Below are 26,132 nucleotides of genomic sequence, written 5' to 3' on the forward strand. Positions count from 1 at the left end.
CAGTATTGCTTCTTCTGGGAGCATCCTGACTCACCACCACCGTAGCTTCATCAGCTCGGCAGGACTTCTGTTTGGAGATGTCCTTTCAGAACTTAAGTGATAGCTTCACTCAGGTTATGATGACTCCAGTCTAGGCATCTGGATATTTGCCACGAAGGCATCAGCTGCTCCATCATCTTAAGGGCTAAATTCTTTTTACGTTAATAGGTATTGTTTTGTCATTAATATGTGCTTGTTAACCAGGGGTGTACATAAGAATTACTTACATATTTTTGTGAGCCACAGTTCTCTCATACATTTTTAGCTTTACCTAACGTCCTTTTTCTGTTCTAGGATCCTATTGATCATATCTCATTATATTCAGTTGTGTGTCATGTTAGGCTCCTCTTTGAATCACATGAAATTTTAAGGAATGTTGGTCAGATACATAGGATACCCCTCTGTTAATTATCTGATTGTTTGAATCATATTTAGACAGGGCTTTAGAATTTGGAAGTTGTATATTTATATATATTTTTTTAATTAAAAAAATGTATTCATTCCAGCCACAGATTCTGTATGCCACAGATTCTGAGTCAGTAGGTGTAAGATAAAGCTCAAGCATCTGTTTTTTTAAACAAGTCCAAGGGTTCAGCCCAATCATGAATCACTGACTTAGAGCAGTATTTTCTGCACCATGGATCATTTTGCATTTGGAAACGATTTGGAGACGTTTTGACAGTCACACCTCTGGGGTCGGGGGAGGGGTGCTACTAAGATCTGATGGTAGATGGTCAGCATGACCCTGCACAGGACAGTCCCCACAACAGAGAATTATCTGGCCCCAAATTTCAACACTAGTAAGGTTGATAAGTCCTGATTTAGTCAAAAAGACATGTTTAGTTCTATTATTTCTAGTAATAACCTTTCCATCTTGTGGCCAACAAAACTACTTGATAACCTTTCTATTTATATATATATATATATATAGCAAGCATACAAAGAGATAGAAGAAGGTACTATTATTTTCATTTTTAAGATAGGAACCTAAGGTCCAAAAAGAGCTTGCCCAAGACCCCCAAGTCCAGGGACCCCATCTCTTGAAACTGTGGCCTTGCCACCACTGCCGCCCTCCACCACCACCACACTGAGAGCAGCAGTATTCTCTGTCTTACTCACCATTGCACCCATGAACTCTCAGTCACTGTGTATACACAGGTATTGAATCTCTAACCTGCCTCATGGACCTTGTCAGAGATTTTTTAAAAGGATTTTGTAATTTCCAATTCTAACTCAAAAATAGTAATTCTTTAAATGTCTCACTATGGATTTTTGCAACTGTCACCTTTTTTTTTTTGTTCAGAAGCCTTGAATATATAGTATTCTGGTTAATTTAATGAGGAATGGATTGTTTGGGTCCATTTGGCTTTTCAGCTTTTCAGTTATTTTGAAGATTTATTAGAAAACCGTTTCTCTTTCAGCCTCTACTTTGGATAGACTTTCTACAATGTCTTAGGTCTGTTTTCTGCCTTACTGAGCATTTTAAACCAAATCTCATTCCCTGGGTCAGCATCTTTCAGGGCTCTGGCTTTACCCTGCTTAACCCCAAGTGACGCTGTCCAGTCACGAAGGTGTAGAAAGAGTGAGTTATCCAGTATTGCTAATAACCTCCCCAACTCCAAATACAGTGCTCCTCCTGTCGTACCCCAGGCCTTAGGAAGATGGGGCTGAAATGTTTATCAGCTGCTTTTGTGAGTCAGTCCCAAAGAGGACTTGTGAAGGGAGGGAAGAGGATTGCTTTGTAGGTACAAACAGGGAGGAAGAGCCCCAATAATTGACAGGTTTAATAATAATGATAAAGTTTATTTAGTCTTTCTTTTAGGTATATCTCTTGACTATTCATTGATGGTAACCACATCATCTCATTTAAAGTGTTATTTCTTGTAAGTCCTCTTCGCAGCCCTAGAAAGTAGATACCTAATGATGCCCACTTTATAGCTACTGAGGCTGATGAAAGCCAATATTTATGGGGTACCATGGAGAAGGAAATGGCAACCCACTCCAGTATTCTTGCCTGGAGAATCCCATGGATGGAGGAGCCTGGTGGGCTACAGTCCATGGGGTCGCAGAGTCGGACACGACTGAGCGACTTGCCTCACTCACTCATCTATGTACCAGGGTACAGTTCTAGGAACTTAATGTAATCATTTCTGTAACTGTCGTATCTTTCTTTAGAGGTGGGTTTTTACAGACAAAGAAGTTGAGTCACTGAGAGGTACATTGACTTCAGTAAATTCAGAAGCCAGAGAAGTGATCAGTCCTAGATCAAAGTCCTTTCTTTCCAATGCAAAGTAGACACCTAACCATGATATCTTTCAGAAAAAAAACTATAGTCTTCAAATACGCAGCCCCAAATTCCCATCCAATGAGGGCTCTGCCTCCCACATTCATCCACCACACATGTAACAGTAACACAGTCATTATTTCCTGCTTGCTGCCACAGCAGCACTCAAGACAGAAATTGCAGTTGTGACCCCCTAGTAGAAAGGAGCTTGTTAGTCACGGCTTGTCCACGAACAATGATGGGAGTTGCATAGCTAATCAGGCAGACTTTTTAATGAAAACTCAACCCAGCCTCTTCCTGAATGTGAGGATTTTGTCCTCAAGCTGGAGTTCCACCTGTACCAGCAAATCTAGACCTAAAGGTGGGAGACCCCAGGAAGCTCTACTGTACCCACTTCAGGGTGAAACCCCCTCCTCAGCAGAGAGGGACGGCAGCACAGTGGGGAAGCTTGCATGCCATATGCTGCAAAAGCCTCTTCTACCTAGGCTTTCAGCTTTCAGTCTGTATTTCCCTCTGGGTGCTGTCTAAGATCCTTTGTCCCATAAGAATAAAGTTTTGTGGTTTATTTGAGGCAAGGGGGATGATGGTAACACAATACCATTACATCCCAGACAGTTGATAGCAGTTTAGGGTAGCAGCTTAAGGTCCTTAAGCAAACCTTGACACAAGTGGTATAATTCAGCAACAATGCCCCAGAGTCTCCTACAAGGCCCCATGGACTCCTTTAACCTGCCCACATAGCTGCGTTGTCAATGGCACTAAGTTTCACAGATCAGCAGGGCTTTACAGGAGGGGAAAAGTAATCCAGAATTACAGAATAACACGGTTATACAATCCATTCGTAACACAAATGTAGTTGCAACTAAATCATTATGTGGTCATTATCCAACAATGCCCAAGATGTCAGCAATGTGAAAGTTTGCGATCGCGTTTCACCAAAGTCCTTCCTTGACTTATTTCCAGCCGAAGATTAGAATAAACAATCTGACAGGGTGATAAAAGAGGAAGGAAGAAGGGAAGGAAGGAAGGAGGGAGAGAGGGAGGAAGGAAGGAAGTGTGTGTGTGTGTGTGTGTGTGTGTGTGTTGAAGCCTTAAAGAGCTTACCAGATAGATCGTCAGCTGTCAGCCAACCCTTGAAAGTAGCAAATCCCTTGGCCACTAGAAAGTCGTCTCTCCACATTGTTTCTAAAGAGTTTGTTTATTGAAAATATGTCTGCTTTGGGCATTCAGCTTCCTAAGTGAGTGCAGGCTCACGGTGGCAGCAAGGTCAGCAGTGGTACACTGTTCACTAAAGCTCACTTCTGCCTATGGTTTCTGGAAGTCACCAGCTAGTGGTGACCACTGCACGGGAGGACGTGGATGCAGACATGCTAGGATTCTCTTAAAGGTGCCCCCCCCCCTTGGCTTACAGAGAACTAGAGACATGAAGGCCTGATGGCCCGTGCTGGTGCACATTAGAAATAAATTTGGGCACTCAGCTTAAAGAACTCACGAATGGCAAGATGTACAAAGACAAGTGATTCTGTGTTTAGCTCAGCTTTTGTAAGCCTGGCCAGGCAAGGGGGTTTATTACAAGAAGTATGTAAATAATGCAACCTGCTTTACAAAGGAAAATAGAATGAAATTAATCCAAGACATCCGTGGCATGATACTGTTTTTTGCCCTCAGCTTTTCTTTTTATAACTTGAGACACACAGCCTAACAGTCCAGTGCAAACAATATCATGCTCAAAAAAAAAAAAAAAAAGCCAGACCCAGGGCATCCTTCAGTCCTTAGGATAGAACTTGGAATCCAGTCTGCAGCCTGTCACACAGTATTATTATTAAATCTATAATGTGATCACAGCCAAATCTTTGGCTTGGGCACAATCCCCCCATTCTCCCTCCTTTTAGGGGAAAAAGGGGGGAAGCATTGGGAGGGGCCAAGGAACCAAGCCAATCAAAGTTAAAATAAAGTCTCTTTCTAGCAAGACTACTGTCTATAACATGTTGTTCCTTATAGAAAGTGGGATATGGTGGCATTTGCTTGATTAACTTGCTCGACAAAAGTGACAGCTGCTGTGGGTGCCTGCGGATAAGCTGCACGGCGCAGTTCCGCCTTTGTACATCTGTCAGCAGAAAGGGAAGAATAAAGAGTGAAAAGAGACAAATTGGTCCCAAAAGACACTCCATTCAACTTAGGAGGTTTGCCCCATTCAGGCACTCGCTGTGCGCCTCAAGTACTGAGAGCTTATTCAATTTCATTCACTCTTTCGAATGAACCCACAAGTGTTTAATTTCTTATTCTGTCGCCTCAAAAAAAGGAAGGGGGGGTGGAGAAGGGGGAGGGAGCCTTGTGGACGGAAAGCATTAATGGCAAGGCAGAGGGATTCCGCCTGCACATATTAACTCATGGCTAATTTACGGTTTAACTCTATGCGCTCAGGTCCTAGACTCGTCTGAATGCTGCAGCAAGGCACCTGACGCAGCCTTCCTGTCTCCTGGCTGGTGGATCCAGAACTGTCTGTAGACACTGAGGGCGCCCAGCAGGGTCTGGTGTGTGTCCTGTGTGGGGACAGTGGTCTGAGGTCCGTGCCCTTTGCAGAGATGAGGTATCAAGCTCCCCCAAAAGGAGGTTTGGGTTAGTGATCTGGCGAGTGTAAAGTTTTTTTTCTTTTTTCTTCCCTCCCAGAAAGGTAAAAAAAAAAAAAAAAAAAGTCACACTGAGTGAGAAGTAGTAAGTGGGGAATATGGTTTACAGAGATTAAAAATAAAGCAAGAGGAAAGGGCGCCTTTGGGAAGCAGAGCCCAGCTGTACATGGTGAAAACACATGTTAACTTTTTAAAAAGCAGCACTTTGATTTTCTTCATCTCTGAGCCCCAGGCATCAGAACTTACCTTCTGATCTCCTTTATATAGGGGTGATCACCATGTACCCCTAAATGTTTCCTCCTCAGAGTTTGAGAAGTCTTCACCAGCGCCCCCGCCATCTTTTCTCCTCCATTCTCATGCCACTGACTTGTCTTTGAAACCTGGCCTTCCTGAACCAGCATCCGAGTATTGTTCCATGGACAGCTTCTTGGAAATCAATGCCATCTCTGGTCCTAAAAAGATGGTACCCTTTCCGTATGGGAAACCATTCCCCAGAAAGCCCAGGTTCCCGAGGGCTGACATTGATGTAATTTTAAAACTGCTTAGAGAACTTTGGAAAAGGGTCCTGGACCCATAGATATAGTTGTTGGCTTTATTGTCTTAGAATCCTTGCGGCTCTGGACTCTGCCTCCTGGATGGTATATGAGAAGCACCCAGTCATCTTCTGCTTGGAAACTCTCTGTGTGGTTGGACCAACAGCATCCCGTTTGTCTGTTTACCTGAATGTTTTCCATGGAGTAACAAATTATGTGAAGGTGCAGATCATGGGTTTTGGTTGTTGTTGTTTTTAATATTGAGAGTAGTGACTAAAACAGTCTCAGCCCAGAAAAAGAACTCCCTGAAGTCAATATGAATTTTCCCACATAAGAACTTCAACTTTGACTCACAAAACTCTCACGAGTCATGACTTTATAGACAAAGGTGAATATGTGCGAATTATGAAATTAGCCTCTTAATGTGATTAACCAACCCTGTTTTAAAAAGACATAGTTGGCATTCCACTTTATCTTTCCGTTCGGTACATGAGTTACAATCCTTATTTTAGAGTATGATTTCTATAATCATTTCTATATGGTATGCAGATTTCTTATTCAGTTGCTTACGTCAATATGCTTGTGAATTAATGCAGTTAACTCTCGATGCACTTCCCGTACCTATGAAGCAGTCGGGGGCGGGCAGATGCTGTTCGTGAACAATCTGATTTCCGCTCCTGGGATGAATCTGTCTCCTCCCTCTAAGGTCCTTGTATGCGTCCCAGAGAGCAGTTTTCAGATCAAGTATTAACCCTTCTCACGTGGATAATAGGTTAGTAGGATGTGCCACCAAAACTAGTTTCTTTTTCAACATAATTGAGCTTGAAGTGATTGAGATGACTTGAAAGTGTGAATTTGGATTGTAACTATACATTTTTCTCAAAACAGTAGGTTTCTTTGAGAGGACAGAGGCTCAAGGCATGGGGGTCCATTTTCTCAATGCACAGGGAGGCCCAGGACTAAATCCCCAACATATCCAGAGAAAAATAGGCCCTAGAAAAAGGTATTGTTAACCGGGGTGAGTTTGTTAATGTCCAAACTGCACACCTGCCCTGGGCAGCCCAGGCGGCAGACCAGGCCTGGCTAGAAGCTGATTGGGGATTAATCGCTTTTGGCTCATTATTTACGTCTCTTGGAGAAAGAAAGAGCCTGAGAAAATCCAGGTACCCGAGAGAGCTTTTTTCTTTTCCCTTAAGTATCAGGGATTGCTGAAAGTTAGGTATCAGCTTCTGACATTTGCTAAAGAACTTGTCTAGTTAATAAAAGTCCGAAACACAAGTATGTTCAGATTTACAGTGATAGGTCCCATTGGTCAGCCAGAGGGTGTTAGAACAGCTGGTGTTGGGCCCATGTTCCATCTTCCATTCAGGGCTTGACCTCTAGTTACATTTTTATTCAATTACTTAGGTGTCCAGCAGTTTTAGAAATCACGTTGTGTACAGGAAAGCACAGATCTAATTTTGATACCTAGATTGGATTCTTTTTTTCAGGACAGCAGGGCATTGGAGGCTAATCAAAAGAGACAGAGGAGAGAGAGATATTTTGCTATTTGAGTACCTTACGTTCACAGGTGGAAGGATTTTGCAGGGAGTCATGCCTCACTCATTTAACTTGATATTAAATAGGGCCTTGAGTTATAGGGGGAAAAAAAAAATATATATATATATATAGGGGGAGCTTACATGCTTCAGGATCTCTGGAAACAGGAAAAATAGAATGAACATTAAAAGCCAGCTTATTACATATGGATTATATTTCCTTTTCTCCCTCTTTCATGGAGTATGAATCCATATCAGTATGGTGCTATAGAAGTGTAAAATGGAATTTAAAAAGTAACTATTTCTTGAGGTTGTTAGGAGAATTAAATGAGTTTAACCCGTATAAACCGCTTAGAATAGTGCCTGACACATAAAAAGTGCTCGCTAAATGTTTACTGTCGTTATTTTTACTACTATTATTGTTCATTATTATTAGTTATGTCTTTATAGGATTTTTTTTCCATAGCGGATTCAGCGGAACATTAGTACCCCGAAAGCTATTACTAGGTGGCTCATGAAAAGTGATTCTTTAGTCAAATACATTTGGAAAATAGGAAGCAGAGTTCAGTGGGTTTCTTTACTGCAGGACTTTTCAGCGCATTTAATGTGTTAGTGCAAACCTGTGGCTCTGAATCACCAGTAGTATTCAGACCTAGTATACAGTATGCATGTGTGCAAACACATTCACAGGCCAGGTAAAATTGAAAAGCTTGAAAACGTTACGCTAGTATCACTTGTAATTCTTTTTAAAAGCTTGTGATGAAATTCCTCTGGGTAGTCGTTTTGTCCTGTCTGCATTTGGCCCCATGGATGGGATAAGACAGCCAACGTTCCCCATTAAGAGTCTCCCATTTTTCCCCCTCCCAAGGAGGCCCAAGGGGCAACATGACTATCGTGCAGCTGGGAGGTTGCTGGTCTTTACTTGGCATTTGTTCTGTGTCTTCATAGTGGTTTTTAAAGACATCCCACAGCCTCCAATCCATAAACTTCAGAACCACCTTGGATTCAAAAGGTGAAAAGGCCTTACTCAAAATCTCAAAACAAGTTCTGATCTTGGACAAAGAGAGGAGTAGCCTCCCTCTGGGGCTTTCCAGTCCAAGTATATGTCACCGTTTAAATAAATAAAAAGACACAAACTCTTCGGATTAGTTCAGCTGGGCTGGGAGCCTTGAGATAAGAGGTCACTGGTGTGAGTTACTATGGTAATTGAGTAGTATCAGCACTAGTTTTGCTCTCATGAGCATTAAAGCACATAATAATAGGCAAACAACAGTGGTTAAAGCAAGCAGGTAGGATTACTATGTTCTTTTGTCAGAAGTATATAATGTCTTGTAGTCAGTTTTAAAGACTTCTCAACCCTCAAATCCACCCCACCATCACCTGCTGAGTAATTTTGTATGCTTAATCTCCTGCCCTCAACTCCCAGATCTCTGCTAATTTGAGGCAAATGGGTATTTCTGACATTAAATAGGGCAGCCAGGAAGCTCTGACCTAGAAAACCCGCATTCTGAAGCACTGAGAAAAAAAAATATATTCTTTTACCAATTTTGTTCAGTCTCTTTTGAATGATGAGGAGGGGGGGAATTAGCTTTCACTGCAATGGGAGGTTGCAGCCACCCAAGGATGGGGTTTTTGCAGAACCAGGAAAAAATAAAAGAAAGAAAAAAGAAAGAGAAACTTGCCGAGCATCCCCACTCCCAACTTCCCCCATAAAACTTGTCACTTCGCATTGCCATCCGCTACCCCAACAATAATCACTCCGTGCCTATTGCTAATTGCAAGCACAGCTGAGGCCCAGCGGGGGGCCCTTGCACAGTCTCAGGCCTTTATACGAGGCTCAATCTGTTGTATGGCACTTGTTCACACACAAAAAAACTACCAGCAAAGGCAGAAAGAGGCAGAGTCACAGGTTTCTTGTAATCCCTCCGCCTCCCCGCTGACAGCCCAGCCCTAGAAGCATTCCTGGTTTTGTCCTCTGCTTTACAAAATCTGAAGTGACCTTAAGCTACGAGCATGTCAGCTTTTGAATGTCGAGTTGCCGGCTTCTTCAGGTGCATTAAGGAGCAAGGGGGGTGGGGGGGCTACATCTGGCTTCTGCGTGTCTGTTTGCAGCACCCCTGGGGCGAGCTGTGGCTTCCTGTAACATGTAAAATATGAGTGTGAACTCAGGGTTCATGGCAAGGAACAGGAGGTCATGCCTCCATTCAGTTCTAAGTAAAGAAGCTGGGAGTTTGCAGATGTTTTTCTGTATGTGTAATGACACCACCCCCCGTCCCAGCCAGCGAGCACCCGAGCGCCGTTTTTTGATAAAATGTGCCACAATCAGTGTGCTACTTGCAGATTTATTCATATCAATTTTTGCAATTTATATATTCAGAGACAAGATTGCTATTTCGGCAACTTTATGTTGGATGTCATACGTTTGCATCTACAGAAAGAGGGAACGAAGTATGGGGCGGGGAGGGTGGGCAGAGGAAGAAAAGAAATTAAGTCTGTTCCTCGGGCCACCAGCTGGGGTGTTGTCAAGGAGACAAAGCGTCCAACGGGAGGGTCTGTGTCCCCCTTTTGCCCAGCGGTCACTTCCTGCCCAGGCTTGGAAGTGGGAAATCTGTAGATTCTGGCCCAGAAGAAGGTCCTGGAATGGCTACAGTGAGGAGGAGTCAGCTTGGGGATTTGGGAGCGAAAGTCCCCTTCCATAGATGAGGCCCAGGCCACCCAAAGAAAGGCCTTCCCATCCTCCTTCAGGGTCAAGGACTGGCCCAAGGAGGTATTTGGCATGGGCCTCCAGTGGGTCTGGTAGGGGGCACCCAACCCTTCCTGTCCACCTTGCCATGCTCTAAGATGAGAAGGGAATTAAGCCTCCTGTGAGATCTCCACTTACAGAAATTTCTGTTTGCAGCCCAAAGCCTCATACTATATTTTCAGCGAAGGAAGACATTGGTAGAGCAAACATGGAGGTTAATCCTCCTTAGCCTGGGGAATAAATGTTCCTCAGTGGGGCAGTGTTAATTGCCGAGCTGGGTACAAAGATCATTTTGAGGCATTTAAGAAATACATGATTTTTATTAGTATAACTGTTCCATGTAGGAGTTATTTTTCAGCAAAGGGCAAAAGCTTTGCCTGCCTCGCATTATTAGCCTAATTCTACTTAATTGTTTCCTAAAATAAGGGCTTCCTAAACACACATTCCAAACCTTAATAAGTCTGTTGTGGGGGGGTGGTGATTCTGAATGGTGGAGCCGCTGCCCTTTTGGGCAGAGGGAACTGGGGTCTTGGGGCTGAGCGCTGCTTGATCAATCTGTACGGGGAACATCAGGGGGCGGGGAGCAGGAAGGGGACGGGGGAGTCTCCGTGAAAACATATGAGGTGATGTGTCACGCGGTGTGAAAAATGCATCCTTTCTGGCTGTTTGGACCCAATCCTCTATGAGGATTCTCAGTTCTCATCTCTGGGCTTCATTTAATTCTCTTTCACAGATTTAGAAATGTTGGCCCCGTGGCATGTTTTAAATAAACCCAATAAGTGACTGAGCAAATGCTACCAGATATGTTCTTTGTTCTGCACAGTCGCAGAGCTCGGCCTTGAGAAATCATCTCCTCCCGGCCCCCGTTCCTCATGCACATCATTTTTTGGCTTTTTGTGAAACACGATTGAGTGTTCCAGATTAGAACATGTACATTGCTACCTGGCCGTGCTTTCTTTAGCAAAGTTTCCTTTTCAATCAGGAGAGCAATACTGCATTTACCTTCTTTTTGTTTTGATTGTGGTAAAAACAAGCATGATGTAAAATTGATCAGGTTAACCATTTCAAATGGTACAGTTCAGTGGTGGTAAGTGCATTCACACTGTTACGCAGCCAATTTCTGGAACTCTTTTAAGTCTTGCAAAACTGAAAGTCTATAGCCATTCAACAGTAACTCACCATTTTCCCCGTCCCCAGCCCCTGGCAACCACATTCATACACTGCTCTATGAATTTGACTACTGTAGAAACCTTATGGAAGTGGAATCATAGTATTTGTCTTTTTTTTTCACTGACTGACTTAGCACAGTATCCTCAAGTTTTCTCCATGTTACAGCATTTGACAGGATTTCCTTCCTTTTTAAGATTAAATGCTGTTCCACCATGTATAGATACCACCTTTTGTTTATTCATTCTTCTATCCATAGCCACTTGGGTTGCTTCTGCCTTTTGGCTCTTGCAAATAATGCTGCTTTGAACACAGGTGTGCAAATATCTCTTCAGGATCCTGCTTTCCATTTCCTTACATCTGTGGAATTGCTGGGTCTCCCATCTTTTTATAACAGCAGGTACTCAGGTTGTGGAAATGGTGGAAGATTGGTATCCCAATGGAAGTTGAAGCTGCATTCACAGCAGAAAATTCACTTTCGTGCCTCCTTTCTGTGCCTTTCTGTCTTTAGGTAAATATCTGTGAGCTGATCTTTGAGTTTTTTTCATTCAGAGTTGGAAAACTTTACAGAAATATCTTGGAAGTATTAGGGAAGCAGACCTTTTGGATGCTATCTCAGCTCCTTGCAGGTAGCCATTCACCATACTGAGATGTGGGGTTGGGCGGGATACAAGGAGACTTGGGACCTGCTGGATTTCACATAGTTTGATTGATTCAGAACCGGCAAACTCATTTCCCATATGGCTTTGGGTATTTTGGACAGCTTACTGAAATTGTCAGCTTATCAAACCATTAAAATATATATATATATATATATATATATATATATATATCTTCCAAAGAGAGATCCCTGTATAACCTGTATAAATATAACCTTTGAATTAAACTCTCCTGCTTGATTTGATCCTAGAAAGAACCCTTTGGGACTCTTACTTTCCTTGTATTTTCTCCCAGGCAACTAGTAGTGATGGTATTGACTTGGTGAAAAGGCTACAGTGCATTTAGTCAAGAGTCCAAGTAGAGTCATTATTTTGAACATCCATTTGAAATGTCATTCCTGAAGACATTGCTTGTTGCATATTTCTCTATATTTCAGGTTTAGACAGGTAAAATTTGGTCTTGAATAGATAACTGCTTATTTTGATAAAAGAATATTAAGGTATCACTTAGGCCCTTTTGAAGGAAATTAAAAATAAAATTGCTCCCATATGTTAAATTCTATATATGTTCCTATAGAAGAAGCAAAAATTTTAAAAAGTATCGATTTAAGTCAAAGTTTAAAAAAAATATTTAATTTGCAGTATCTCTTCCTTATGAGAAGAAACTAAAGGCAAAAGAGTCGCTGGGTTCTCTTCATACCACGTTGGGGTTCTCTTCTTACCACATTGTAGATAGCAAAGGTCTCTGGAACCATGGTTTCAGCAAGTTGCCTCTGATGTCCCCCTCAGTCTGGATTGCATCAGACTTTCAGAGGTTGCTGTCCAGAGTTTAGAACCCTGAAAAGCCACAGCATCTAGACAGCTTTGTAAAGATTTCAATGAAATGGTTTTTAGCCATCCAGAGAATTATCAGTTCAGTCACTCAGTCGTGTCCAACTCTTTGCAACCCCATGGACTGCCGCATGCCAGGCTTCTCTGTCCATCACCAACTCCCGAAGCTTGCTCAAACTCATGTCCATTGAGTCGGTGATGCCATCCAACCATCTCATCCTCTGTTGTTCCCTTCTCCTCCTGCCTTCAATCTTTCCCAGCATCAGGGTCTTTTCCAGTGAGTCAGTTCTTTGCATCAGGTGGCCAAAGTATTAAAGATTTAAAAAAAAAAAAAAAACCTTCAATTTAAAAAAGAACACTTGGGACAGCCTAGAATGTCACCCTGATTATCTATACCCTCGGATTGTGGTATCTTTGTGCTTTTATCTGGGCGTCCTGAAGCTGTGACTGGAAATACCCACTTCGAGAAGCAGTTGTTTTGGTGAATCAAATCCTGTATTACAGTGTCACTCATGTAAGGCAAAAGATTGCATCTTTTAACTACATATCATTTTTTTTAAGTACTCAGATGATACACCCTCTTAGTGAAGCATATCAGCTCCCTTTGGGGGCTCTGACAAATTCTGAAACTTATGTGCAGTCTTTTAGTGTTCATCGACTTGGCACAGATGTCTTGAACATGCCAAGCCTTTGTCAAACCTTCTCTGAATCTGGAGTAGAACACCAAATACAACCAGATCCTTAGCCGTAAGAAACCCGTGAGGCTGTGGAATTTTGGCCCAGGTCGACAAAGCTTTGGAGACTTTGGTAGGAGTGTGGAGGAAACCTTAATGAAGCTTTTCACATGCTCTTAAATTACCCAAATTGTAAGAAAGAAATATGCATTGAAAGCTTCAAATGTAAAATATTTCATTACAGTATTTCAATACAGCCATTTAAATAGGTTGCAGGTTTCCTTTCTGCTAATAATAATCTACTTTTGTCCCAAAAAGCAGCATGAGGAACATAGTCACATGGGTGTGGTCCAAGTATTATCTTTCTCTTTGACTCTCTGCCAACATATAAAGTGTCCTTTCTTCATTAAACTGCTGAGGCAGTTTCTCTGATGTCTGGCTGTGTTGCATTGGAGAAAGGGTACTTTCCAAAGAAAAGAAAAAATCTTCCAGGTTTCACTGTGTTTCCTCACTTCAGAAATACAGGTTGCTTATCAAGAAGTTATAAATTACCTGTTTGCTCAGGTCTTATGCAAAGAATGGGAACTGCTCAGAAAGCTTTGCACAACCCTGACTAGCTGGCACTTAGGAACGTACCATTAATATTTCTTATTCATGGAATAAGGTAGGACAGCAGGGCTAGATAGTAACAACTAACACTTAGTATATGCCTGGTGCTGTTGTAAGCATGCCACATGTATTAACTCATTTAATTCCCACAACAACCCTAAGTGGTTTTTCTGATCATCCCCATTTAGCAGATAAGAAAACTGAGGCACAGGGATGATAAGGAATTTATCAGGATTCTAACACAGGACAGGCCTGATTCAAGTCCAGTCTCTTAAGCTGTACTGCATCTCAGCCTCTTGAGGCCAGGCTTCATCTCTTGCTAGCTAGTAGACCACTCCGCTTCTCTGAGTTTCAGTTTCCTAGTCTATGAAGTGAGGCTATAGATAATGATAAAGACTCAACTGTCCAGACTTTAGCCACGAATTGCCCAGGCCCTTAGCACTTTGCCTCCCTGGCATGAGTAGGGTGAACATGCCAGTTTCAAACGAAACATGTATTTGGAAATGAGCCAACAGTAGAACTCAGATCATTGTAAATTTTGACGATCATTCGTGAATAGGTTGTATAGGACAGAGTCACAGTTTTTAATCAAAGAAGGTGTGTGAAGAGATGTGTTTGTGCATGGTGTGGTTATTGGTCCTTAACCAAATACCATAATTTCTGAAAGGGTACATTTTCATGTATCGGGCTAAATATTACCTTCTGTTGTAGGCATGCACTTGGAATTTGTATGTAAATGCTTATGGTTTGCCAAAAGTGGTACACTATAGTGTGCATGCTATATACTTCTATAAAATTTTTCTTTGAAGAAAAAAGCAACACAGGAAGAACTCTTTGCACTAGACTATTTTCGTTGGATTTGATATTCCACCCAAAATCATTTCCCTTTCAGCCCTTTCTGATGACACCCTATTTAACTGAACATGAAACTGAATTTCCCCAAGGCTCTCTTCCTCTCCCTGTTCACAGACAGTGTTAAGGCTTTTGATGGATACTTTTTCGGAACTGAAATTTTGGTCAGTGTCATAACTTTTGTATCTCCAACACTCTGTTAGGAAAATTAAATCCATTGTGACAGAGGCAGTTTTTCTAGTTGTATTTGTCATTGAAAACTCAAACTGCCCACAGTGAGAGTTTTCTCTTAGTAGCAATTGCTGAGTTACCAACCTAAGAGAAAAGAAGAAGAAATGAGGTAGGACTACAGAGAGAAATTAAAAATACATTGATGCTAGCTAAGAAATAGCATCCCTTACCCCCATCCAACTTTTCTGAATCATTTCTCTTTAAGAGTCAACAATGATTGTCTCTCATCCATTATTAGTTCTGTAAGGCTGTTGAGGTTTTTTGTTTGTTTTTTTTGTGTGTGTGTGGTGGGAAAACCCCTGACTCCACACACTATACCTAGCAACTTTCTAGGCTCATAGGAAGTAGAATATTTTCAATAACAGGCCAAGCTTAGACTCTGAGGGAGACAGTTCCAAAAACACTGGAACCCACCCACACACTTCTCCTTTGAGAAATTCAGAGCTGAATGACTTTGCTGAAAGGGTACCTGGCAAGTAGATCTGTTTCTATATAAACAAGCCATTGGTTTTTAAAGTTATTGAGCTAAGTGTGACAACTTACATAGGTGTAGTGGTAAATAACCAATTTGAAGCCTGCTTCACTGCTTACCAGTCATCTGAATACAGGCTACTTATTTAACTTACCTATGCCCCTTTTTCTCATCTATAAAACAGGGTTGTTAATACCATTGATACTTGTTTAAGTGTGTCATTTTGTTTTATATTTTTTATTTTTATTATTGATGTATTTACAATACATATTTATGTATTATGTATTTACAATATGGTGTTAATTTCTGCTGTACAGCAAAGTGACTCAGTTATGCACATGCACATATGCATACATTCTTTTTTATATTGTTCTTTTCCATTATGGTCTATCCCAGGACACTGAATATAGCTCCCTGTGCTATACAGTAGGACCTTGTTGCCCATCCATCCAGTATCTGATAGTTTGCATCTGTTAACCCCAAACTCTCAGTCCATCTCTCCCCTTATTGATACTCTTAAAAGTTCAGCTCTGTGGTGAAATTACATAATGCTTATAGAATGCTGTGCACATTACTTGTACATTCCAAGGACTCGATGTTCAGTGAGTAGGTAGCTATATTAATTTGGGGTACTGTGTGTTTGTGTGTGTTAGGAATCCTGTACAAAATAGCACTTTGCCAAAACTGTAGACTCTAAAGTCTTAGAGAATGGTATGGTGTGATAGGCAGCCATGTAAGGTAAGCAGATACGTTAGCCCTTGCGATTTAGTGAATATGGAAACACTACAGAATAGTTTTATCTCCTTTTCAGCCTCTATTCCTTATTTTCATTGCCGCTCACAAATGCGATGTGGCTGGCTCTGAAAACAAATGAGTCATTAATAGTAAGGTCCCTTTGGGATGTTGAATTAACATCAAGGTGGGGGAGGGTGGAAAATTTAGACTCATCTAGGTGGCTGTGATGGTAGAGGAATGAAGGCAGCAACCTTTTTATAGTGTGGTAACACTGTATCCCGCTGATGAGGGACTATCCAAATCCAGTATAACAACCCAAACATGTTGTCCAGTGAGGTGTGAATTATCTATCCCATCTCACAATCCTACGGCACTTCCAGAGGATAAAATTCCCAGATAAACAGTGAACCCAAGTATAGGGACTGGGGAGAGATGAATGAACCACTTCTCAGTTTCAAAATCTTAATGAGTGATCAAGGTAAATGTCTTAATATGTTTTTTAAAATTGAATGCAAGACACCCATAATGAACAAACTCATATTTGAGTTTGTAGTAATTAAAGGCAGCATCCAATCCTGCACTTTTGCAAGACCCTGTCTCACCCTAATTCTAGCTGCAGTGAAGCCCCACTTACAGAAGAGACATGTTATGTGTAAGGATTCCTCTGCATGAAGTCAGTGTAGTTAGTTGCAGGACAGAATGTGTGACCTGAGTATATCTGCATGTTGATTTTTACTAGAAATGGATCATGAAAAGTCTTCTGTATTGTGTATTATTCATAAAAGGATATCTGGTCCATTTTGGGGAGTAATAATAACAATACTGGCTAAATTTTATTGAGTGCTTACTATGTGACAGTCACTCTGCTAGGCACTTTACACAATTACCTCTTTTCACTCTCACAGTAATCCTATAAAGTAGGTACTAATATTAACCCCAAGAGGAGACTAGGGGTCAGAGAGTTAAGTAGCTTAAGAGTTGAGTTTATCCAGCTAATAAGTATCCAACCCAAGCTGAAGGTGTAATTTATCCATGTAGAGTTTGCAAAATCACTCATTACTTGTCTGAATCCTTTGAATCCAATATTTAAATCTAGGTCAATATAGTTTCAAATGTGTATAACGGCACTCAGGATGGTTTTATAGGTTTGGGTGATGCTCTAACACAAAGCCTCTCTACAGTGGGATTGCTTTGTTGAGAGCTAGTCATGTGTCCTGTAAGACTTAAGCATATGATCCCAGAGATATTCCAATAGGAATAATCTCTTCCACCACCTCATGGCTTTCTCTGGTCATTTGTTCTGTGTTCTTCCTTGTTTTATGGCATTTCTTGGTTTGAGAAAGAGAGGGAATAAAGAGGAGAGAGGTGATGGTGATGATGACAACGACGACGGTGGTGACTGTTGTTATGATGCTGGTGGTAGTGTTCATTGTGGAAACAGCTAACATTTATTGAGGCCTTATTATGTGCCAAGTACTGTGATGTGAGCTTTATTAGCATTAATTCATTTAGCCATCAGAAGGGCCTGTGAAAGAGTGACTAATTCCCATTGACTGAACAGGAAACTGAGTCTCTGAGAACATAAGTAATTTGCCCAGGATCACAAACGTAGGTGAAAAGGAGGTCAGGCCTATGACGTTAACAATTGTGTGGAAAAAAGGAAGGAAAGTGAAAAGAAAAAAGAAAATCAATGGTAAGGTTTTAGATCAGCCTTCCAAGTTCTCTTTTTTTATTTTTTTGCATTCAATTAAAAAATATTTTTTAATTTAAGTGTGGTTGATTTATAGTATCATGTTAGTTTTAGCAGCTTAGAAACCCAAGAAGTTCCCAACTCTCTAAGGGTTTACTAGCCTTTCTTCTTTTGGCTTCTAACTGTAAAACCTTCACAAAATTATTCCCTAGGGAATGTACTTTCATGGTGCCCAGGTAACTGGTGATTTTATTTCTCGAGGGCTTTTTTAGGATTAAATTAACCTTATGTAGGTAGTTTGCAGTTAATATACCTGAACTAAGGCAAGGCATAGTATATGTCATGCACTCGCAAGTTTTATTTCTAACGGTTTAGAGTGCATTTTACCAAAGTTTTTGTGGCTATCTCTGGAAAAGGCATATCTGAACCAAAGACAAAACAAAGCAGGGAGAACTTAAAATGTTGTATTAATTTCATCTTTCAAAGAATCATAACAAATCTGCTATATTAGCATCAATCTCAAATAAAGCAAACCTGATTAATAAGCACTGTAAACTGCATGAGGAAAAGCAAGAACACCCCAGACACCCAGTAATATGCTGATGAAATGCTTTAACAACTGGCTTTCTAGAAAGGAGAAGGCCCTAGTTGGTGGCGTTTGCCAATTTCCATAGGGTAAGAACTCCCACTAAAGCCTATTTCTAGCTATCAGTGTGATACCCCCCAAATGTAGAGTTGGGAAGAGATACACCAGATTAGCTCTCATGCCCAGTGCACTGTTACACCCTCCTAGGTAGCAGTCTTTAGATGATCAGCTTTTTCATGCCAGTGCCTAACCCTGCAAAACCGCCACTTACGGACTCACTAGCAGTGTGACTGCGGGCAAGTCACTTCACCTCTCTGGGCCTTGGGTGCCTCATCTCCAAGGTGGAGATCAAAGGAGGAAGATCCCTTTCACCCCTTAACGTTTTCAAGTTCTCGAAGGCAGTGACTCCTGCTTCCTCCAACATCCAAGTGCCTGTAAGCGCCTTTCTGGAAAACCAAGTTAGCACCGCACTTCATCCAAAAGTGTCTCCAATTTCATCTCCTGAGCATAAGGTTTGGAAAGGAGTGACTTACTCCCTTTTGCCTCTTGAAATGTGTAGCCAATGGGGCATCATACATTTTTTACACTTCTTTCACACGATGTGAGATCCAGGAGGAAAAGCATGGATGTTCCAGGGCTTTCTTGTTCTCCTGGAGTGGAAATCTGTGAGTGTGATAAGCTGACGCATCCATCTCCCTTTCAGCAGCACAGAAAGAGTATTGAGAGCCGTCTACCTTTTTCTTGTTCTTGTTTGACTATCCAAAAGCCATTTTTTACAAGAAGGGGAATTACTTATATGAAATAGCGGGTGGGGGGCGCTCGTTAGTTTCTTCTTCCCCTGAAAGGTGGCATGTCTCTCAGCAAAGAGAAAAAGGCATGTTGCACAAGGCTTGCTGGCAGCGATAGAAGCCAGCGCCGGTTTGCCTGTTGTCACAGCCAAAGCGAAATGCCACCTCTGCCTAGAAGCCTGAGTGCCACATTCCTCTTTTGTGTCCCTGAGATGCACCCATCATGGGGCCCTGGTCTGGTCGAATTGGCCGGGAGGTCACCCAGGTTCCTTTGAGGGTCATTCTCCAACCCCAGGAGGTGGGAGTGGGGGGATAGGGAGACGTTGCTCATGACTCTCAAAATAGACTATTTGAGCCCCCAGACTGCATGTCAGATAAAGCCAGTAAATGTGGGAATTTGAGACCTGGGGTAAACACAAGAGGGCCCCCAGTTGCTGAGAGTAAAGCAGGGCTGCACCCATAACCTAGTCATGTTCCTGCCCGGCCCCTTAACAAACCCAGAAGTGGTGACAGCCAGAGCTCCAGGATCCCACGGCAGGAGGTGCCAAAAACCCCAAATAATCACATCCACCACCCCCACCAAAAAACAATGTTTCGGTAAATGTTCTTACTCCCAGAGGGGAAAACCTGTCCACGCCTAAAGTAGCTTGACCAGGGCAAACCCCCTCCCGACATGGGGTGAACTGCACATTGAAGGAAAAGAACACCCCCACCCCACCCACTCTTTTGGGGAGGGACAGAAGGTTCCCCGAAACTGACAGTTTCGCCTCCATGATCTTTAAAAGAGCAGAAGTTGGCTGTGAGGCTGCAGTGCTGCTTCGATTGGGGTAGTGTGGTCTCTGTTTGCGGCTGGGCTCCAAGGAGAGCCACAATTGGCTCTGATGAGGAAAGAGCCTCGAAATGGGAGATTGCAGAGAGGGGCCATGGCTGCGACTGTGTCGTTTCTTGCAAGGTGAAACTTGGCAGTTCTACCTTGCAAGTAAAAACCCAAATTAATTTTTTTTTTTTTTAAGAAATTAAGTCAGAAACAAGGCTTCGGAAAAACTGTGAGTGTTAGGCATAAACTGATTTTGGATGATCTTTAGGTGAGAAAGGGTGGAGTTACCATCAGAAACATGTTTTTATTTATGCTTTTCAAATCTCCACTGGTGTGCGTGTGCATGTGTGCGAATGTGCGTGTCAGTTAGCAGGAGAGTATGCAATGTTTCAATTCTTTAACCACTTTTTTTTTTTTTACATCTTTTCTGTGCACAGTTCATATACTTCCTATAAATAAATATATAGGTCCATCCACACCTTTTCATTTTATTTGTAAATTGTTTGGTATAAGCAGCAACGCGTAATGAAACCTGGTGAAGTTTAAAAGATTAGATTTTTTTTTCGTACTGACACTTCATAACACTGTTCATATGTCTCCGAGTGAGATTTATGAATATATGAGCAGTGCTGCAAAATTATACCGCACCAGAGACTCTCTTCACCACAGGGGTGGCAGTCTAAAGTGACACAGCTTCAAGCATTTTTCACAGACAAGAAGCAAAATTTAACCCCCTTAAGGGGAAGTATGATTTCAACAGCTTGAAATGAGCTCATTTGTAGATGTTTTTTCCCCCCTCTCATCTTCCATAATTTTTGGGTGTTAAGATTAAAACAGATTGCACAGCCAATGTAAGGTCACATAAGCTGCCCAGAGTATAATTTGGCCGTTAAAGAGAAACCCTCCCTCATTGTTTTTATTCAGATGTCCCATTAGGGTAAATGAAGGTAAACTTTGCCCTAAATTCCCAAGACTCTCAGCCTGATTCCCCGAACCATCCTAAGTAGACAGGGTCTGGATTTCTCAACAGGTAAGTAGCCAGTGGCATCAACTGGCTCAGTGGAGCCATCTTCCCGGACCCCTGAGACAATGGCATTAGGACATACACAGTGACTTACATCTCGGCTGAGTAAAATGAACCAACAGAGCAAAAGATGGTCCTTATGAAACTGATTGCATATGAGGTGTGTAGAGTGGAAGAGTTCTGTGTTCAACCCAGAGTCCAAACCGCTCTCTTTTCGGCTGACCTAGGACTCTGAGACTTTGTGTCAAATCACTGTTCGTGATCTCTGTGCTCTCAAATTCTAACCATTTTGTCTTCCTTTTGGAGCAGAGCAGGGTGCTCACACTTGGCCTGTTCCCTCTCTGCTGTTTAAATGCTTCACGATGTGTTGGCTGGAGAACTTTTGTCTCTTTTTTCAGCAATGGTACAACAGCTCCATGAACGTGATCTGTACCTGGCTGACGGACCGGATGGACTTACAGCTTCACATTTATCAGTTGAAAACTCTAATTAGGATGGTCAAGGTAAAAGAAAACATGGTGATTCTCCTTTGCAAATAGCTGGCTGAAATACATTGCATTGGCAAGCTGTAGGACTTCTCTAACACAAAGAATATTAGTTTATGTATAAAACAAGACAATTCTAAAAACAGTATCTCAGGCAAGAAAAACCGATGAAATCATTGTGGGCTGCCTGGTTAATTTATTATTCAGACATCAAAGGGAAATTTAATATAAAGGCATTTGATACGTTATCCAGACTGGAAAAATACTTTATGTATTTGCCATGCAGATATACTGCTGGAGCCATTGTGCCCTTTTGCATTAGACTTTCAGAAGCTGGCTTTGGGGTACCGCCATGCTAATCACCTCCATTATGAATTTCATTTATGGTTTAATTAAGTTAAATTTTGCCACAATTAATTTAATAGAAATATTTACCTCCGGCTTCTTCTAAATATGTCCTGTGACCATTATCAGGATGCAAATCAATATTGTTCTCATAGTTAATTGAAGTAGTTTTTCTTGCAATGCGTGTATACAATCAAATGTAAAGGATCACGAAGGTGAGGTAACATACCCTGAACGTAGCTTTTTTTCCCCCTGTTCTTGTGTGTGTGCCTTGGACTAATGATAATTATTTCAGCGTGAAATCTCAGTGGTTTACATGAAATAATAAGATCACAGAAGGGGGTAAATACGTTTTTGATCATTTCAGTTTCCATTTGATGCTGCACCGTAGAGGGTTTTAAAAACATTCGTATGCAAAAATCTCATTCAAAGCACAAAGTCTCTTTAAAAATATTTTAACAATAAAACAGGGCTGAATTCTATTTCTTAACAGTTTGCCAAAAGTCACCCCCTCCCGCCTGCCCCATTTCTTAGTCTCTTTCGGATTAGCACCATTTCATTCAAGGTACTCCTCTACCTCAGTGCTGACTTAAAACCAATTACTGTTCCGTTGAGTGTAATTAAGGAGAATTATTATCATATGCATTTGATCTCAAAAAGAGTCCTCCCAGGGAAGGTTACAGACAGTGTATTGCAGCTCCTAAAAAAGAAACGTATGCAGTCAGACTATGTACCCAGCCTTATTTTCATATTTTTAAATGTAAGTTCCTTAAGGCAACCTCACTAACCATTGCCTGATCCCTTGAATTCCATTTTCTGGCTATAAATACTCTTAGGGGAATTTTTTTCTATTTGACCTTTCCTGGGCAGACATGCATTTTAGTCTGTTACAATATCTTCCCATTACTGATATTTCCAGATTTTTGTTGAGACTGTTGGAATTAGCAATATTTTATTAAGAAAAAAAATATAAGTCAGAGAGGAGGTTGCTTCTTAGCCTCTGCCAAAAACAACACAGACATGAGCCACGGGGAAAGGGACACAGAAACATCCCTGCCAAAGGAACTCCTTCACTTTTGCCAAAAGTGGGCCCGGCTTAACTACAGCCACAACACAGAGGGATGAAGCAGCACTCACCACCTCTTCGCTAAGTACGTTAACCAGGGGCCTCCTCCTCCTTCAGGCAAACTTCCAATGATAATTGGCTTTCTTCCCCTGCCTCTCCATCCACTCCGTTTATTCATCCATTCATTCGTTATCCAGCAAGCATTTGTTCATCCATCCAACCTGAGACAAATATTAGTTGAGCCCCTACTTATGTGTTACCCAGTGGAGTATTTTTAAAAAAAAGAAAAACAACTCTATGTCATTAAACATGCAGAGTCTGGTTGAGAAACACACTGCTCTGGAATTTGAATAGAGAGGAGAGTATTTGAATGGTCTCTACCTTTCTTTTCCCCATCATATTCTGGCAACCAATTCTAAGTGCTTCAAAAGTACAGAACAACCAAGTAAATCGTCTGGATATCTGGTCTCCACCAGACTGGCATCTAATCAACCTCTTACCCATACCCCCTCCAGGTGAAGACACAATTCTACTAGCTACCTAGCCTTGCAGCTTGAGCCACAGTTAGGGTGACCTTTGAATTTCTTTTAAGTAATTAGGATGTACTTTTTAAGTAGTTAGGATGAACGGATTACTTTTAAGAAAGAAAAGTGCTACAGATAATCATACTGGGACCACAGATATAACCTGGCAAAGGGAACCCATGGTCCTCCTATTTATAATCTTTTGTTATTGGACTTCATTGAGCTGAGCAGCATTCACGAGTTAACTCTGCAGTCATTACCACATGTGATTTTCAGGAGTGGTTGACGTGGTGAATGACACTAGGACTGCATCAGATGGACTCTAGAAACCAGAAATCCTAATGCAAGTGGTGTTGAAGTATGTTACTGTACCTTCCTTTGACCCCTTAGCATGCTTCCTATATCAAGAGGAGAAACAAACAGCAGAATCAGTAGCTGAAATGATATGCAGTGTGATGAGGAGAGTTGTAGTTAGAGAGGGACCTTCTGCAAAAAAACATGTCTTGCGAAGTAGACAACAGCCAGATGCTTCTGGTCATGTTCAATTAACGCAAAGGGATTCCTAGAAAAACAGTCCCTGGGATACCTCAGGAAATCCAAGAGAAATTGCCTGAAGGAACAAAGAAAAAACCGGTGGTACAGCAACACCAAACCATTGTTCTTGAAAAAGAGCCAAATTTCTTCCCTGAGACCACGAAGTTGTGAACAGAATAGATACACTTCTTTCCCAAGGAGACAAGCCATGAGTCACATGCCTGCAACATACTGATGAGGCATTAACGCTCCATCTTCCCCCTAATTGTGGCTGCCCGTGATCGGTTTCATACACCAATATGCATATGTCTGTCTTGCGAATGAGACAAAGGGATACGCAGTCACAAACCTCAAAGAATACTGAAGACCAGACTGCAGCAGCAATCACAAAATACCGTATCACGCAATCCATTATTTATGTGTTACAGCTATTCACACTGTCTATCATATGATAGTATACTAACCCAAGAGAAAGAACCAGACCCAAAAAAAAAGGAGAACCAAAACAATGATGGAACATTTCCCTTTATGAAACTGAATAAACAAGCTTATGTTCTTTGCTTTGTCTCATCTAATACAGTTTATCCTGTCACCATTTCTCATTTTCTGTCATTCAACAAATCTCAGTTTTCAGTACAAGTGAATTCTGAGCATGGTGGCTTCTCATGTGGCAGTGCATGCAGTGTGACACTTAGCTGAGGCCACTGTTCTCACCCCCACACTCGCCTTGAGCCCCCTCCCACCCTCCATGGAGATGAGACCTCCCTCATCACTGCATCTTTTCCCTCTTTAGAAAACCTATAGAGATTTCCGATTGCAAGGAGTCCTGGACTCGACCTTAAACAGCAAGACCTACGAAACCATCCGGAACCGTCTCACTGTGGAGGAGGCCACTGCGTCTGTGAGCGAGGGTGGGGGCCTGCAGGGGATCAGCATGAAGGACAGCGACGAGGAAGACGAAGAGGACGATTAGAATGCTCAGGCTCGGGGTCCGTTAGGACAGAGTCTTGTAATCAATGCATGTCCTTAGTCTGTTAGTTAACCCCATTAGGGAATTTTCTGTCGACTACCATGCCCATGAGATATGTACCGAGACAATTGCCATTTTAGGTATGTGGTACCAAGATTAGCAAATGACCTTTCAAATACCATTTTGGAGAATACATAGCTCAATTGCTAGGTGTACCCCTGTGTACAGCAGAGTCCAGTGATGCTTCATTAATGTGCTGTGTGTGTACGTTGACAGTAAATGGATATGAGGGCGAGTACGCCAAGTACCTTCTTTATTTCCCATATGTGGATGCCAGTTATTTAAATGAGTACAATAAATTAATTTAAGACAAATAGATCTGCTTTGTGTTTTGAAAAACAAAAGGCAAGTCTCCAACAACCAACTCTTGGTTCCTTCTCTTCCCCTGAAACTGAAAAAAATGAACCCTTGGCATCCTTGTTAACCCATACTGTCATTTATCCAAATAATTACCCAAAAAAAGGATGGCTACATACCAGTGGCTTGATCCTCTTAATTGCCGTGGCACGAGCGATCCTCTCATGACATCCAGCACAGTTCAGAGCCACTGTCTTCTATCAAAGTTTATCCTATTAAATGTTACGCTTTTATGTTTCCATAACCATGTATGTAAAAAAAAAACCTGAATATTTAAATTATGACCCTAGACTATAAATGTGTTTATATTAAGATATGGATATTTCCTTCAGTAGATTGTAACCATAGTTTAAAATTATTTTGTTCCATGTTGGTTTTTATATCTGTCATGTACATTGCATTTTGTTCTGTAACTGCATGACCCTGGGGTCCTCTGCAGAGCTCTTTCTTTCCGTGTAAAGTAGTAGATCCATCTTGCTTTTGCCTTATATAAAGCCTACAGTTATGAAAGTGCGGAAAACTGTGGCTTCTCAATAAATAACTATTCAGATGTCCCAAGAGTACTTTTGAGTCTTTTTTCCTTGCATCTCCTTTGAAAGCCGGAACTAAAACACACAAATCAGGAAGATGTGGACAAGAGGAGGCAAGGGGTCGTTTTCACAGAGTGTTCTCGAACCTGCTGGAGTGGGTAGTTTACAAACACTTGTCTCCACGAGAAACAGTGTAAAATTCCATTAATGCAGACTCCACTAATTCAGAATCTGTGGGCATTTGGACATGTTGGGCTGATTACACTTGCATTATAGGATAAATAAGGGTTTGCTAAGCAAGAGAGTAGTGTAAACGAGAGAAATGTTTCTCCTGTATGAAGAGAAGGCCAACAAACTGT

General features: G+C 41.6%; 1 protein-coding gene across 2 annotated transcripts in view; it reads left to right on the plus strand.

Annotated features, from left to right (window-relative positions):
- Positions 1-25,797, plus strand: part of CADPS (calcium dependent secretion activator) — a 477,637-nt gene extending 451,840 nt beyond the window's left edge. For both annotated transcript variants that reach the window (XM_069560455.1, XM_069560454.1), the window contains 2 exons: positions 21,301-21,405; positions 24,650-25,797. In XM_069560455.1, coding sequence (XP_069416556.1) covers positions 21,301-21,405; positions 24,650-24,829 — 285 coding nt within the window. In that variant the 3' untranslated portion in view covers positions 24,830-25,797. The remainder of the gene's footprint in view (positions 1-21,300; positions 21,406-24,649) is intronic.
- The last annotated feature ends 335 nt before the right edge of the window (positions 25,798-26,132 follow it).

Source organism: Ovis canadensis, chromosome 19 (genome assembly GCF_042477335.2).
Source record: "Ovis canadensis isolate MfBH-ARS-UI-01 breed Bighorn chromosome 19, ARS-UI_OviCan_v2, whole genome shotgun sequence".
Classification (NCBI taxonomy): Eukaryota; Metazoa; Chordata; class Mammalia; order Artiodactyla; family Bovidae; genus Ovis; species Ovis canadensis.